The sequence below is a fragment of the Amphiura filiformis genome, chromosome 8 (assembly GCF_039555335.1).
Source record: "Amphiura filiformis chromosome 8, Afil_fr2py, whole genome shotgun sequence".
NCBI classification, from domain to species: Eukaryota; Metazoa; Echinodermata; class Ophiuroidea; order Amphilepidida; family Amphiuridae; genus Amphiura; species Amphiura filiformis.
Genome location: NC_092635.1, coordinates 42,303,775 through 42,321,155, shown reverse-complemented (window position 1 = coordinate 42,321,155; position 17,381 = coordinate 42,303,775). Strand labels below are relative to the sequence as shown.

The 17,381-nt window shown below is 43.5% G+C and overlaps 1 protein-coding gene across 1 annotated transcript in view; it reads right to left on the bottom strand.

Annotated features, from left to right (window-relative positions):
• Positions 1 to 496: 496 nt before the first annotated feature.
• The window catches only part of LOC140159063 (uncharacterized), a 57,502-nt gene continuing 40,617 nt past the window's right edge, over positions 497 to 17,381 (bottom strand). The window contains exons 15-18 of the mRNA XM_072182393.1: positions 15,325 to 15,467; positions 14,163 to 14,346; positions 12,489 to 12,650; positions 497 to 1,689 (exon numbers count right to left, since the gene is read on the bottom strand). Coding sequence (XP_072038494.1) covers positions 1,450 to 1,689; positions 12,489 to 12,650; positions 14,163 to 14,346; positions 15,325 to 15,467 — 729 coding nt within the window. The 3' untranslated portion in view covers positions 497 to 1,449. The remainder of the gene's footprint in view (positions 1,690 to 12,488; positions 12,651 to 14,162; positions 14,347 to 15,324; positions 15,468 to 17,381) is intronic.

The window sequence follows — 17,381 nt, the reverse complement described above, 5'->3', positions numbered from 1 at the left end:
AAAATCATCTTCAAAATGTATTTTATCATATCATAAATAGATTTTAAAAGAAATCTTAAGATTTAAATCATAAGAGAAACAGTCCAAGACACTTTCAAATTTAAAAATCCCTCAAAATACAAAAGCAAGTAAATCATGTTTTTCCCATGATAGATCGCATTCGCGTAACGCGTACAGCTTGCAGAGAGGACACAAAGTAAACTGGTGGGCGGGGTGATTCATCCTGTGAGCCACTTTAAGATGACAAGATATTGTGCATGACTACTATTGACTACCATGTAGTCCATCATTGGCAGGGTTGTAGCTACGCCGGGCGGTGGCGTGCGGACCCGCCCGGCACTCTTAATTTCCACCCGGCACTCAAGTTAATTTTGAGCCCAAATACCCGGCACTACAGTCTCAAATGTTTCAAAATTAATGAACAATCAGTATAAAAATGAGCAATTCTTACCAAAATTTCAATTTTTTTACCATTTCATATAAATTTCACCCGGCACAAAAATTTGATCATTGGATATTTAATTTGCTGGTTGTTAAAGTAAAAGAAGTACTGTTGCATATTTAATCCTCGGACACATGCTTGTGTCAATTCTTATAATTAGTAGAAACTCCGACCTAATAGCTGGATGCTTATTAACAACATTGCGCAGCACGGTTGGTTTAAGTTTTCCAAGGCATGTATACATCACCATACCCTTGTGGAATGCTTATTGGATGCACTCGTTGCTGCCAAATGTAGAAGTTGTGTCCAAGAATTAAACAGAGGAATAGTGGAAGACAGTATGTGTACATTGAACTAGAATAAAGTCCAAGTTATTCAGCACATAAAACATTGTAAGAAATGTGTAGTGCTGGCAATATAAAAGTATATAAGTAAAATTCCAGAGGGGGGGGGGCACTCAACACAAATGACCATACAGGTATACTCTCCCATAAAGACCCTTGTTTTTGGACTGCGCAGTTCCGAAAGACCCCTGAATTTGACCAAAACAGAGCTCTGAAAGACCCTTGATTTTGATAATTAGGCCTACAGCTTTAAAAGACCCCTAAGCTGCTTATTCCTCACATTTTCAACCAGTCGAAAGCAAATAAAGATCAACCCTTGATTTTGACTGTTCGCAGCTTCAAAAGACCCCCTTTTACCTGTAGACAACTCCAAAAGACCCCCTTTTACAGATACACCATTAGCTCCCAAAGATTCTACCTCAAAATTACGAGAGCATACCCACAAAAAATTTATGATGTGCCCCCCAGGTAAAATTCATGCGCAGAAAATTACAGGCAAGATTGAGATAATTGAAGGTACATCAGAGGCGGATTTAGGGGGTGCCCCCCAATTTTTGCAGAGCGGCGCCTGACTTTCTGTCAGCTCGGCGCCCACAAAAGCGGTTTGGGCATATAATGCCCCCTATTGAAAATTCCTGGATCCGCCCTGTACATGTAGTATATTTATGCTCTAGCTGGGATAGGATCATGTTCTTTGTACTCTCCTATTGGTTTAAATTCCACATCGTCATAACCAAAGGCCTTTGGTCCTACTACTTTCAATGCTGCTTCTGTCTTGAGTAAAGGTGAACAGGCCAGAGCTACTACTGCTACACGTAGTCCAAATCGCACCTCCTCTGTAGTTATTGGCTCCCCTGAATCCACATCTGTTATACAAATAAGATCTGGGACTGTAGCCACAACCTAGCAAATGGAGACGACAAGAAAAAAAAAAGTGTGAAGTAAAAGCTATAATTTATATCTACATGCATGTATATAATTACAGTAAGTTTACTTAAAGTCCCATTCAGTGATCCCAGCGAAAGTATAAAAAAATTCAAATTGTGTCTAAATCCCTTAAAAGTGAAGAATAAGTTGTTAAAATGGTCATTAGGTATTTCTGAAATGAACAATTTGGACACAACATTATTGACAAAGTTGAAGCCCCATTAAAATACATGTAGCTAATTTATATACTGTCAGTATATAAATTACAGATTCATGTAAAATGTCTTATTTTGTCTCTCATACACAGCTTTCAGCTATCACTACTAGCAGGCTATGTTAGCACATCTATGACAATGACAAAGGTACTAAAATGTGAATTTTGATGATTTTTTACGATTGTTTGGATGAGCAAATTACTGAATGGGCCTTTAAAGGCCCATTCAGTAATTTGCTCATCCAAACAATCGTAAAAAACAAGAAATCTGTATACTGACAGTATATAGTTAGCTACATGTATTTGAGATGGGGCCTCAACTTTGACAATACTGCTGTTTTCCTCATTGTTTGCCAATTTTTTTTCATTTCAAAAATACCTATTTACAATTTTAATGACTTATCCTTCACTTTTAGGCAATTTATAAACAAATTCACCTTTTTTGTTCTTTCGTTGGGATCACTGGCAGGGCCTTTAAAGAACATATTGAAATAATAAAAACCTAAAGATTGATAAAGCAAAACTAGTTTCATATAAAGAGGTGATTGGGTCATCAAGACGATACCTAGCCGTCTATCACATGACCCGTGGTGACCCATCCAATGGGTCAGTTGTCTGATGAAGTCTTGTTGTTCCAGATGCAATGTTGCAAAGTTGAAAAAAATAAGTTCCAGTACATGTATTAGATTTATTTCCAAAATTTCTTAGTCGGATATATTTGAGGTGAACCTGGAATTGGAGCATAGCTGCAATTCTTTTGCTGTTTCTAATTCTCTGACATGTCCTAACATAGAATCTGGCTGATGACACTTCGTCATTATTGAGCAATTTAAAATATGACCAAAAGACTGGAAATGAGCCAAAATTGAGGAAATGGTAATTCCTTTATCATGGGTTTCTCTACCGAATGTCGATTTGAACTGAAATTCCTTCCCACAATACAATATGCATATCATGTAATTTTTGTTTGCTTTGGACTTCCTTGCATAGCTTGATGAAGTTTTGAGCTTTGGCTAATATTAAGGCCTCAATTTTTTGCAATTTTTAATTTTTAATTTCTTTTTTTTTTGTTGGTGCAGATTTAGAGATTTCCTGGATATAAAGCCAAGTGCTGCAATCATTCATAGTTGATTTTAAAAAGTTACCAAAAAAAAATACAATTTTGTATCCAAAAGGGGGAGATTTGTAACTTGTGTTCACTTCAGAATTATTCAAGATAATAGAAATGTGTACAAAACCAATGCATTTTTAGATCTCTAATAGATAATAAAGTGAACACAAACCTTTTGGATACAAAATTGTAATTTTTTGGTAGTAACTTTTTTCAAATATTTTTTAATCAACCATGAATGATTGCAGCACTTGGCTTTAGGTACAGGGACTCTCCAACCTACTCTGCATAGTATACAGTTGAAAATGTACAGGGCCTGCATATAACTGCAAAGGTGTGGAAACTTTACAGATTAAAAAATTTGAAGAAAAAAATGGGCCAGGCATTTAGGGAATTTTCAATTTTGGTATATAGTTGCATTTAAACAAAATGTTTGTCCAAAAAAATCATTAAATTGAAATATTTATGCACCTATCACATGTCACTAAGTGGTGTTCTAGACTTCAGTAAGTAGTCATCCTTTTTCTTTGTGTAGAGTAGGGGAAAGTTAAGGGTTACAAAATTTGCACGATTGTACACTGATTTTCCATTGTGTAATCATAATTGGTAAGATTTTATAAGGAACTATTTCATGTTAGCTTATCAACCTGAAGAAACAAAATTAGATACTTTTCTCTTTTTCCCTAGTAAGATATAATGTGCAGGAAATCATGTATGTCAGCAGTTTGCATGAGAAATCCGCTCTCAACTAAATTGATATTAAGGGTGTTGGCTCTTACTAACGTTGTTCTTTGTTATGCAAATGAGCAGTTTACGCTTCCGTAGCTTCTACACAGAAATTTTGGAGCTATTTTTTTGTTATTTCCCTATTCCATGTGCATAAAGGCCGTTTCTATAAAGTTGAATGAGCATGAAAAGAATTTTCCGCACGACTATACAGTGCAAAGTAAATATTGTTTTTGTATACTTTTGGAATGTAATTCTCCCACCATGAAAAAGCCATAAAATATACGATTTTGGTCAAAATTTTATTTTATTATTCTTTGTCAAATAATGAGATAATGTCAGTATCAGGAAGGTTTTCTGTTCATCTTAAGCTGAAATAATGACATAAAATTAATCACTTGCTATCTTGTCTACTTAACTATGTTATTCTATGTGCAATTTAATGTAAAGCCAAGAATTCTCCGCGTTGCGGAAATTCCGCGAAAATCACGGAATTCGGAGGTAAAGCGGAAAACGCATTTCTGAGAAAAATTTTTTTAAAAAGCAAACATGACCTAGAAAAAGAAAAAGAAAACACAATTGAAAAGAAATAGTCCCAAACAGAAATGTTTGGTAGACTCATAACCGGTGCGATCTTACCTTTCCGATGTTGATTAAGATACTTCTTGCATCGATCCCGAGATGCGGAAAAACCAATAGTCATTTTGTCCCACATAAATGAATAAATAACAAAACCCCGATCCCCGGTGGACTCACCCAAAAGGTGACGTCACACCATATGATCGCCCCTTATCCGACTTGGGATCCCCTACTCGGACCAAACTTGTAGGGGTGGCGGGTCGGGATAATCAACATCGGAAAGGTAAGATCGCATCGGTTATGAGTCTACCAAACATTTCTGTTTGGGACTAGACTCAGTACACCGTCGATCTTACCGCTTCGATGTTGATTAAGATACTTTGCATCAACATCTGAAAGATCGATCTAGCAAGTAACCGACGGATGGAGGTACAAGATTGGTCAGCATCTGATCAGGGATCGGGAGCGGTAACGATGGTTTTCGCGAGGTCAGAAAATATTTTCCCCAACGGTCGGGAAACAAAAAGACCACGCGATCACAGACATAAACCTCCTTACTTAATAAGTTTGGTGGTTAAGAATAGCGACACTGGTTCTTACCATGCTGAGTATTCTGTATAGTCTGAAAACCTGGTACCCGTACACCACCGATTATGATCGCCAACAATGTCCCGGTAAACCTCCCGCCTGTCTCTGATTACTAACGTAAACGGAAGTATCGTAGAGAAGGGCGAAGGTGGCTTCCGGGACACCGCCTGCTAGATCTCCTCAAGGGACAACCGAACGGTATACCCAAGATGATGAGATAGCTCGTGTCGAGTGGGTCGTGGGACGCTTGAAACCTTCGCGATCCCCGGACCCCACCAACACCTGGACCAGCCATTGCGACAGCGGCTGGACCGAAAGGCTCTGTAAGGGTGATGAATGCGGTCGTGAGTCCCTCGCAAGGCTTGTGTTCGAAGAAATAGTGCTGCAGCGCCTTATCGGACACCCCAGCCTATCTTTGGCTTCAGCCGAACCTTGCCCAACCCTGGGGATTGGAGAGGGGCGAATGTCGGTATGCACCGCGCCTGTCAGTAGTCACGAGAACAGAGCGCCAAAACAGTGTCGCTCCAGTGTTTGTGAACACGGAAGCTAACCTCGAGACCGTGTGCAACTCAGCACCGCCGTCCCGAAGCCAACGCCAAACCGGAAAGCCATCTTGAGAGTTACGTATTTAAGCGTCGCTTTTGACGGAAGGTCAAAAGGGTGACCCTTAAAGTAATCTAAGACTGTGTTGGGATCCCTTTAGGAGGATCACTTTCCTTTTTGGTAGACACTCGCTGAACATACCGTCGAGGCGTGAGACTAATAAGGTAACCATCGGCTATGATAGTCGAATTCGCCTCGAAACCTCGGTGAATGGAGAGGACAGCTGACTTATAGCTGGCCCCAGTGGCCCGCTGAAGTCTTGCTTGGAACTTTTCTGTCAGAAACTCCGGAACTAGCAGCACAGAGGCTCTAGCGGGAGAGCTATTTGTCTCATTGCACCAAGCGTAGTATGGAGCCAGACTCTGGCTATACGTACGGAGGGTAGACTTCCGCCTAGCCCCGGCGATGAGAAAAACAGCTTCTGATGAAAAGTATCCTCCGCTGCGTGTTCCTGGTAAGGGCCATGCAGCTAACTGCAGGTGCTCTAGTGATAGACTGGGTACCTCCGCCCGGGCATCCGGAGTAGATCTGGTACTGGGAGTGCCAGCGGCCTTGCCGCTAGCAGAATGACAATGCAGTCTTCCCACCCGATCTTGGCCACCACCCTCATGAGTAGTGAGATCGGAGGGACTGCATAAGCTGTCATCCCTCCCCAGTCTATGGACAGAGCGTCCACGGTGAATGCTTGGGGGTCCGCGACCCTTGAGCAGTACACCGGCAGTGGATGATTGCGATGAGATGCGAACAGATCTTTCGAGGGGTGGTACATCCCTTGAAGATCGCCTGAGCGACTCATGGAGCAAGGGACCATTCTGCTGGTCCCGACACCCTTCCTCGTGACAGATTGTGCGCGAGGATGCTGGTGACGCCCGCGATGTGTATCGCTCTCATCGTAATCTGCCTGAACTTGCACCACCCTATCAGGTGTCGTGCATGCAGGCTCAATCGTGGTGGCCCGGAGTCCCCTTGTCTGTTGGGGTAGGCTACCACGGTTGTGTTATCCGTCAGGACAACGGTATGTGATTCCACGATCACCTCCTCGTAAGCGAGGGAGGTTGATGTGAAACTCTGTCTCTATGGCCCCCATAGGCCCGAGACGGAGTCTCCGTGGATGTGGACCCCCAGCCCCGCTTTTGACGCTATGTTCGCTACGTGACATACCGGGGTGCAGGAAACCTGACACCCTGGGTCAAATTGGGCTGATGGGTCCACCACCAGAGTTCTCTCGCGCGATCTCCGACAACGGAACCGCGAGGGATATTGGTGATTTACTGGGCCTGCAAGCAGGCTAGAAGGTGTAGTTGGGTAAGCCTAACGTAGAAACGGCAGTACAGTACGAGGTCTACCATACTGGCCATTAGGCCTACCACCTTCATCCATGCCACAGCGGGTTTTGCCCGAGACTCGCCAAGAGTCAGGCACACCGCACCATGTTCGCCACCCGCTTCGGGTGAGAGCACCGCGAACCCCTCCGTGAGGGTGATCTGGGCCCCTACAAATAGTGGTGTCTCGTCGGGACCACGCTGGACTTTTTTGAGCTGATCAAAATCCAGGGTCCCGCACCCTACGGACTATCATCCCCACGAGCCCCGTGGTCTCCAGTGGAGTGCGTGCGTATATGAGCCAAACGTCCAGGTAGCAACTGATGTTGACACCCCTGTGCTTCAGGTACGCTGCCACCGCTCTGACCAAGAGTGTTAAACACCCTGGGAGAGATGGACAGGCGGATGGCCGGTATCAAAACTGGTAATTTTGATCCTGTGCCTAGAAGGGCAGATGCCTCCGATCTTGAGAGGCGATTGGCATATGCAGATAGGCGTCCGAGAGATCTAGCGATGTTGTTCCCATGCCCCTGATGGGGCAGGCTAGCACCGAGGCGAGAGTCCCCATTCTGAACCTCTTGGGCCTGAAGAACGTGTTCAACAGCCTGCGGTTCCGGATGGGGTTCCTGTCGCCGTCTTCCTTGGAGCCAATGGCTCCAAGATCACCCGTAGAACGGGGGTAGACCGGACAATCGCCCGCCTTCGTGAGAAGCTGTGTGATCCCTGTCAGTAGTGCCCGACGCTGGGGGCCGCCTGACTGGCGGCACTACTGTGGACCTCTGAAATGTGCAGACGAATGTGGGGAGACTGGGTTGCCAGTCTGTAACCCCCACTCACCACGGACCATACCCAGGCGCTCACAGAGATGGTTTCCCACCTCTGGGTGAAAGCCATCAGCGGTCGTCCACTGGGAGCGCCCCCGGTGGAAAAACCGCTGAGCCCCCCAGGAATGCTCTGCCTAGCTTCCCTTGGAAGAGCGCTTGCTCTTCTTCGGGCTTGCCAGCTGTTCCTGTGCTACCCTTGCGCCTCCCAGAAATGGGTGCTGCAGAGGTAGTGCGCTCGGGTACTGTTGGTGGTGCACGGCCTGCTGAAGTCGGAGCTCCTACCCATGGTAAGGGCAGTTTCCGACCTCTTCAGAGTGCTCCCGTTGGTAGCTTCTTTGCACGGTCCTCCACCGTGGCGCAGAAGCATCCAAAGAGAAAAGGACCCTGCCTTTCCATCGCTGAGCGATTGGAGTGGCAGGCCCCTCCCCGGCGCTGAGTGGACACCCTATGGGCTAGGCCCATGGAGCTCTCGTTGAGGCTAGCTGTTAGCACCGCTAATAGGCTCACCTCGCTGGAAGAGCTCAGATGTTGTCAGAGCGTGATACGCTTGACGACATCTGGGTCCCTCTCGGATCCCCTCAGGTAGGTCCTGTGGTCCTCCCGCTGCTACACGCAGAGGAAGCGTGCAAGCACGCCGCGCCATAGCTCTACTGAGCTCGACAGCCCCACGATATCTACCCGTGAGGTTTGCCGGGAATGAGAGTGCAGGCGTCCCTGTGAGGAAGCAGCAGCTGAGCATCCTACTGAAAGGATCCCTGGTCCTCCTCCATGGACTCCCCCTTAGGGGGTGTCCGGAGGAAGATCAGTGTTGTTGCTCCCCTCGCGGGCAGCGGGGAAGGAGATTGTAGTGATGTCACTACGGACTCAGCTTCCGACTCTTTCCCTCGCCCACAGTATCCGTGATCATGCTCCGATGATGACGGTAACTGAGGACGGGCATCTGAAAGCGGGTAAGAAGGCATAACCACTGTGTGGCTCGCCGACTACCTGCCAGCAGAAGAGGGAGTACTCCCCGCAAGACCCTGAGGTATCCGCCATGGCACCACTGGGTCCGCATGCTCTCGCAGCCGTCGTCCTAGTGCTAGCAGCACGGGGCCTACCCTGATCAAGATCTGGGTTAGCCCCATGCCGGCTGGCCTGGTCAACAGCTGATGTTGGTACTGCGTGGCCATCGCTAGGCGACACTTGCCACGGTGCTGGGCCGTGGAAGAAACACCCTGCGGCGGGTACCACGGGCATACCCAGCCGGCAGCTGACCCTGAAAGGATCCGCCACCAGGGTAACCCCATGGTACTGCAGTACCAGCACCGCCTCCCCCCTTGTTGCCACAGAGACTGTGGCGACTAAGGCGGTGCTGCGGTACCGGTGCGGTATCAGCGTGGTACCCGTGAGGGTTCCCAACTGTGGACCGCTGTACCCTCGCCACACTGCGTTCCCTGTTTGGGGATCAAGCTGTGTGCTGGCGGTACCGGCGCCGGTACTAGCATGGGTACCCGTGAGGGTTCCGGTTGTGTACCGCTGTATGCGTGGTTCCAGCGTAGGTGCCCGTGAGGGCTCCCGGCCGTGTACCACTGTACCCATGCCTCACTGCGTTCCCCGCAAGGATCAAGCCGCAGTGTATGGGTACCCGCTATACCGCTGTCCCTTGGCTAGAGGGAGCTTGCCTAGTACCACGGGTAGCTGAGCGTGCATACCCCGATCAATCACCTCGCCACCTGAATAGGCAGCGTCAATCAATGGAGCTATGCCCTGTTGATTTGACAGTGATCGATCAAGAGAGGGTAATTGACCCATTGACGGTAATGGATCACCCACGCTCCGCTGGCTCTCGAGGACATAAGTGGGTTGTTGATCAGCTAGGCTGTTCAAGCTACTTACTGTACCCTCTAGAGCTTCGGCCAAGGTCGCTGTGTGTGGCGGACCACTCCCGGCAGCTATGGGCGGGTGCATAGCGGCTACCACTGACGTCAAGCCGTAGCTCGCCTTTGTAGCTGCCACCGAATGCACCTGGGTCGCTGTCCCGTGAGAGACTGCGAGCCCAACCCCTGAATAATCGCCAGCCAGTCCCTGTGGACAGCCAGCAGCTATTCTAGGGCCCAGGGTATCACTCGGCGGTCCCGCCATGGAACGCTGCCGTGTGACAACCCCAGTTGGTTCTGCTAAGACTACACCCACAGCGTTAGCCGCGTATCGTCTCTGTTGAACCCATGCATGCTAGGGTTCAACCCAGGCAAGCCCGGGTACCCTTGCATGCTGCCCGTCGCTGGCTACTACTGTGGCTGTTTGAGCCCGTGATATGCCTGCAACAGACGGGTGTCCTCCTGCTAAAAACCCGTGAGGATTTTCGCTAGAGGACTGGTATCCTCCTGCTACAAAACCCGCTTAGGGTTTTCGCTGGTGGTTACCGCTCTGCTGCCTGCTACTTTGCTCCGACGTATAGTCAGTGCTTTCGCTGGCTGCTGAGCCTTTGGACGCGCTTAGCAGTCCCGAAGGAACCGCTTGCTTGTCCGGGACCGGAGCCCCTTAAGCAGACCTGCCATGACCCATAGGGGCTGTCACAGCAGAATCTACCGTGTCGACTGGTATCCTCCTGCTGCAAAACCCGCTTAGGGTTTTCGCTGGTGGTTACCGCTCTGCTGCCTGCTACTTTGCTCGACGTATAGTCAGTGCTTTCGCTGGCTGCTGAGCCTTTGGACGCGCTTAGCAGTCCCGAAGGAACCGCTTGCTTGTCCGGGACCGAGCCCCTTAAGCAGACCTGCCATGACCCATAGGGGCTGTCACAGCAGAATCCACCGTGTCGACCTTACCAGTGCCCTTGGTAGATTTCTTCTTCGTCTTATGGCGATGGCGACGGAGCCTATCCCAATCGTCAAGCTGGAACTCGGAGAGTCCTAAGCAAAAGAAAGACATCTAGAAGATCGTGAGCACTCCTGTGGGTGAAACAGAGCGGGTGTGGGTCCCGCTCCGTCACCAGGGAAGGGCAAGCCCGACAGGGCCGAGGCGAAGCGAGGAGAAAGGGAGGGGGCACTACCCCCCCAACACGCCGACTCAAGCCCAGTAAGCAAACCTGAGCACGGAGGCTGGTCGCTAACGTTAGTGGTAAAGTAAGGACTGGCTAACTTTATTACTAAAATGTCAGACGGGTCCCTACCAATCCCCACCGTATGAATATCTGATTAACTCGTCTTTATTGGACGGTAATGAAGACATAACGATAGAGTAATCACCCTAACATAGCAACAATAACCTACCGTACATGAAATACAATGTGTATGTACAAACATCTATTGTAACTTACAGGCTGCAATGGTTGTTTTACGTGGGAAACAAAATGAATGGCGCCAACGAGCGGCCATTTTGAATTGCTCGTGTGTCCCGTGATACAAACGGAGGCACGATATGTAGCTAAGTTTTGGATCGCTTTTTGTCACTTTTTCGCCAGAAAATGCCGTCAAAACTATCCTCAGCCGAACAATACCGGTTTGGTTTTACCTAAGGTGTGAAACTACAACCGTATATCTCGCTTTTGGTCGAGAAATTGATACACAGTGCTATGAACAATCGATAGGCACGCCTGTGTCAGTCGGAGACCAAGGAGGATAAGGGCGATCATATGGTGTGACGTCACCTTTTGGGTGAGTCCACCGGGGATCGGGGTTTTGTTATTTATTCATTTATGTGGGACAAAATGACTATTGGTTTTTCCGCATCTCGGGATCGATGCAAGAAGTATCTTAATCAACATCGGAAACGGTAAGATTGACCGGTGTACTGAGTCTAAATAAAATACTAAATGAAATGGGTCTTCAAATTTCATCAAAATAAAGTAAAATCCGTCATAGATTTACCGTACAACGCCTGTCCTACCTCCCATTGCAGCCATGTGAAATGTTATTTATGTCAGAAATGTGCTAAAGTTACAAAGCGGAGAAAAGCGGAATTTAGCATTTGTAAAGCAGAAAATTCTTGGCTTTAAATTTAATGTCTTAATTAAGGCATGTGGAAGATTGCATGGTATTGCTAGAAAGTATAACATGACTGTGGTTATTTACTTCCTTTTTGGAATTTTGGAACAGAAACATTCAAGAAGTCATGGGTTTGGGACTTTTTATGATCCAGAGAGGGAAATAGACTCCATACTTTGTTGTTCTGTGTGGTTGAAATTCACACCACTTTTACATTCCCTTATATAGAGCCAGTTGGCCGATATGTACGTTGTTTGTTTCATAATACACTAATACCCATCAGAACGAGCTCAGAATGTATCCACAGTTTCATCAACACAGGAAATATTCTGTCATTACAATAACCTATAAAACACAGGTACGGCATTGCAGGACAGTCTGTATTATAGAGAGCCAGTTGGCTGATGGTACGTTGTTTGTTTCATAATACACTAATACCCAGAAAGTGCCCAGAATGTCACCAAAGTTTCCTCAACACAGGAAGTACTGTGTTATTACAGTAACAAAACAAAAACACCACAGGTACAGAATTGTGATTGCTGCATGATCAAATTGCACTGATTTTGTTCACAGAATTCACCAAAATAAACATCACAAACAAGAACTGGTTACTTAATACAAGCCAATTACAATTTTCTAAATTTTGGGTAAATTTCAGCCAATTTTGGTCATATTTTAAATTACTCAATGATAACAAAGTGTCATCAGCCGGATTCCATATCAGGACATGTCAGAGAATCCAAGAAAATGGGAAGGGACTTTAACCAATTTCAAGTATATTTGGAGAGGTGGAATTTTAATCAGGCATAGGGTTGTATAATAGTATGTCATCTATTTTAATACCTGTCCTTGAAGTTTTGCATCGGTGTGTTTGACTACTTTTGCAATGAGGTTCTCATTCTGAAAGTCTACACTCAGTTGCTGTCCAGTGAAGGCCCCAATACCATCAACTAGGAGTGTGCCTTTGTCAAATCCTCCAGTGCGGTTTCTTGCTACATCCAATATCTGAAACATGTTTGTACATATTTGTAAAAATATTACAATATGATTCAATTTAAGAAAAAGATTATGTAAGCTATGACAATCACTGAACTAAATTGAGTCACTTATAGAGAATATATTTTATTTATCGTCGGTGGGCGGGAAAAACCTCATGTGTAGTTTTAAAGGTCAAATGCATAACCTCATATGTAACACAATCTGGTCCATGGGGGGGGGGGGGGGCGGGGGGGGGGGGAAAGGGGGCATTTTTGAAAAAGGGGTTACCATATCTATTACCATATAGGCTATCATATACTGAAAACACCAAATGTCTAGCATACTTGGTTCTAAAGTTATGAAGTTTCGTGATGTCTATTTTCTTATGTATTTTATTGTTTTTTACTCTATATTTTTGCCTTTATCTCAAATTCAAATTTGCCATCTTTGGCCCCCATGGACCAGATTGTGTCAAATATGTAACAAGTAGGCCCCACATACATAAACCCCACATGTGCAATTTTGATCAAATTCTTTATTTTTTGCATATGTCAACTTGAAAAAAAAATGACCCAGCACACCTTCTGACACTTTCCTTTTAACTGTAAACTACACAAGTTTCTGTAAATGACCAAACAACCAACGTCATTTCTCATGTTAATTATCCTGTTAATTTTCAACAGTTTTTTGCATCTCATACAAAATGATGAAAATGTTACATATGAAATTATATAACTTGAGCCCACTTGTTACATATGAGGTTTTGCATTTGCCCTTTGGAATTACATGAGGATTTTCCCGCCCAGCGACGATATTTAGAGAAAATATTTTAATATGGTTTCTTAAATTCAGCAAATTATATAAATTTTGTAAGCAAATATCATTACACACTTAATGACTTTCAGTTTCACATAAGAAAAACACATAATTTGTAATGTTTTTTAAACATATGCCCCTCCCTGTAATTCTACAAGCACACAAAGGTTTGAATAGTTTTGTTGAAAACGTGATTGTTTTAAATAAGGATTCAGTGACCTATAATTATTTAAAACCACAACAAATGGTTCCTGACAATGTGGAGCTTATTTTGAAAATTTGCAAAATTTTAAGGAAGAACACTTTGTCACAGATAACCATGGGTTACAGGCTGTCAGTAGTTAAAACATGATCACATGTCATCAAGTTTCATTTTTGATGCAGTGATTTGTTGAATTTAGGTGTTTTTAAAGAATATTTCATGATTACTTCTATTTCTGTTTTCTACTCCTGATTCTATGATTTCTCCCAGTGATTTCTCTCCTGTTTTCCGTATTCCTTATTTACACACACATAAAACTATAAGTTTTCTGAACATTTAAACAATTTTGAATTTTGACTTCTGTATGAACTTCACACCTCAAATTGTGCAATGCAATACTGAAAGTGAGAGCAGATAAGCTTAATTTTCAACTTGATTTTCTTAAGAAGCAAAATCCATCAAAAAGAACTTTAAATGCTTATATGGGGCCCAAACAAGATCTGACTAAATTTAATAACTACCTTTCCTTTCATAAGAAGTTTGCCAGCTTCATGTTTCACAATACTTTCAACTGGGTCTGCTTTTGAACGTTGTGCTCTTAGCACAGCCTTTCCAAGATGCCAAGCTCTGCTCATGGAGTATAGTACACTATGTTGTAAAAGCTGCTCTTTCTTGAGAGGAGAGAATGTCAAAGCTGCTGCACATCTGAAAATATATTCAAATCAATGATTGTCAGCAGCGTTCGAAATTGTCAGTGTCTTAGATAGGGTTGAGATTGAGAAGTAATTCCTTATCCAAAATCTGATTTTAAAGATTGTATATGCTCATCGATGAAGATGAAAGTGGAAAATTTTTGCAAAACATTTAATTTTCATCTTTTTGTGCTCAATGGGCGATTCCATTTAAAATCCTCACTCCCCCTGTGGAAGATTTTGGAAATATCTTCCACAGGAGGAGTATGAATTTTAAATGGAATGAACACATTAGGCAGCTCTGTTTGAATGTCATACACTCTCTGAGAGAGATTCAACCTGAATCTTCCACAGAGGGAAGGGAGGGTGAATTTCAAATGGAGCTGCAAATGTGTTCATTCCATTTGAAATTCATACTCCCCCTGTGGAAGATATTTCTAAAATCTTCCACAGGGGGAGTGAGGATTTTAAATGGAATCGCCCAATGCAGCTACTGTAAAAATTAAAACTGTACGAATATCCCGGGACGAATATGTTCTTTTATGTACAGGTCTATATGTAAGAAAACTCAAAATTGTGAATTTTAAATAGGTAGCTTACAATCAGCAAAGCACGAAAAAATACACCTGCGAAAATCGCCACTTTAAAGTACAAAAAGTGCACTTAGCATAGGTGCTGCATCCAATAGCGTGCACACTGTTCTTTAACAATCCATGTCATGGGTCTTGCCCATTACATTTGTGACCCAAAATTTGTGGGAAAAAACTAAAGAAAACCGAATATATGCCAAAACAAATCACAAAAAACGATTTAAAAGAACTAAACACCACAATATTTTTTCAAAATATAAGACTGCAATAATGCACTAAAATAGCTCTTTTATATTACATGGCTTTAAAATCTTAATTATTTTGTTTATTCACATATGAATTGTTTGTTCTCTTTGTGAAATGCTATAAATATACAAAATATATAACCTCTTTATACTAACCCCATTTTGACCACATTGACCCTGAAGAAGTTCTCCAGATCCTTGGGTGTATCCGTCTGTAGTGCAACACAGCGTTGAATTCCTGTATCATCAGCAAGAGTGCTCGGATATAGAGGATTTCCAGATATGGCTGGCACAAACATCTACAAATAATTCACAAATGGGGCATTATTTCAGGAATATATAGCACTATTTATCATACCACTAAGGGAAACATCAAAGAACACCGCTAACCTGATATATTTTCGTATCTAGTCAGTGAGTGCGTATTTTACGCTTTATATCTAGTCACTGAGAGCGTTTCGCAAGCCCGATCTGGCGTGTACGGCGAGGTACGCGATAAAGGCAATTCACAGAAACCGGGCGCGTAAAATGCACGCAATCACTAATACGCGGAACAGTCATTTTTTTTTTGTAATGTTTTTCCTATTTAGCAGCAATTAAAATGTTTAAAAACGTAATTATTTCAACATTTAGAATGACTTAGTGGTATGATAAATTCGTTATTAGGTTCAGCGTCGGTATGATGCGAGGGAAATTATCGTGCGCTCAGTGTCATACTGGGTTCAGCCTTCGGCTTCACCCAGTATGACACTTCAGCACGATATATTTCCGCACTATACCTCCGCTTCACCTAATAACTAATAATCCCAGGACTATATATCTATAAACACTGTCATAACATAGCTAATAAAATATCATCCCCCAATTGCAGTAGTCAACCATCACAGGTTGGCTAGAGAAAGAAATTTATGTAGAACTTATTTTGAAGCTTGCATATAAAAGCATATCCCCTAATTGCAGTTATCAACCATCAGAGTTCATGGGCTAGAGAAAGAAGGAGAGTGAGAGCTCTCTACTGCTCTCCTTAAATCTGATATGAGAGTGATTTTTAGCTCTCCTTAGTTGACCAGTCTCTCATTACATTCTATTGTAATGCTCTGAACAGCTCTCCTTGAAGGTTCCAGAAGAGCTACTTAATGCTCTCCAGCAAATTCCAAAAGACAGTCCCTGATGTTCACGTAAAATAGTCCAGGCCCTAGCTAGAACCCGGCCTACACCGGATAGGGCAGAGATTTTGACACTTGATTTGGGTTATTGGACCTTTGAGGTTAACGAATCACAGAGGTGCTTTTATGAAGCGCTGCCACTGAATTCGAGAAATCCAAGATGGCACCAAGCGCCATTTTGAAAATTTTAAATTTTAGTTTTCACTCAATATTCATGTGTAATACATCATTCTATAGGTTTTTGCATACAAGGAATCAATTTCTGACATTATTTTTATGATTGAAGGTCAGTATAACATGTTTACATTCAAAATGGCCACCGAATGGTTGCCAAAAGATGGGGTTTTCATTAAAATGCATTTAGAATTCAATATTTTAACTTATTTGATGTTAAAAATAACCATGGGATGCTGATATTATGGTGACAACAAAGCATAAGTCGTCTATGTCATTTCTATCATCTCCTGGATATGTTTAAAAATCAAAATGGCTGCCAAAATGGCCGCCAAAATAGTCTTTTTTCATTAAAATGTGTTACAGGAGTATTATAAAGTACCAGATTTACAATGAAATGGTGCCAAACATTGTGTTCTTTTGTATTCAAAGTATCCCTCTGGTAAAGGGGTAACAATATGACATCGGCATCAATTAATATTATCTCATATGGGCATGTAAACATTCAAAATGGCCGCCAAAATGGCTGCAAAACATGATTTTTTCATTAAAATGGTATTTAAAACAGCATTTTAATAGATGTTGTGTTAAATATTTCCATGGAACGCTGATATAATGTTAAAGGGATATTTCTATCCCAATTTCTTCCTGCTCATGTGTTTTTACATTCATAAAAGAATCTTAAATCCTAAATTTCATGCAAATCGGACATTCCGTTGGCGAATTATGGACTATAACATACCGTATATTTCAATGGTCCATAGGATTGTGTGTTATACTTTCGTTGGCGACAGAATAAAATTCAAAATCGAATATGTTGGCCGGTTTCTCTGGAAAGGGAATATATTTGCAAGATTCCTCTTGCACATGATC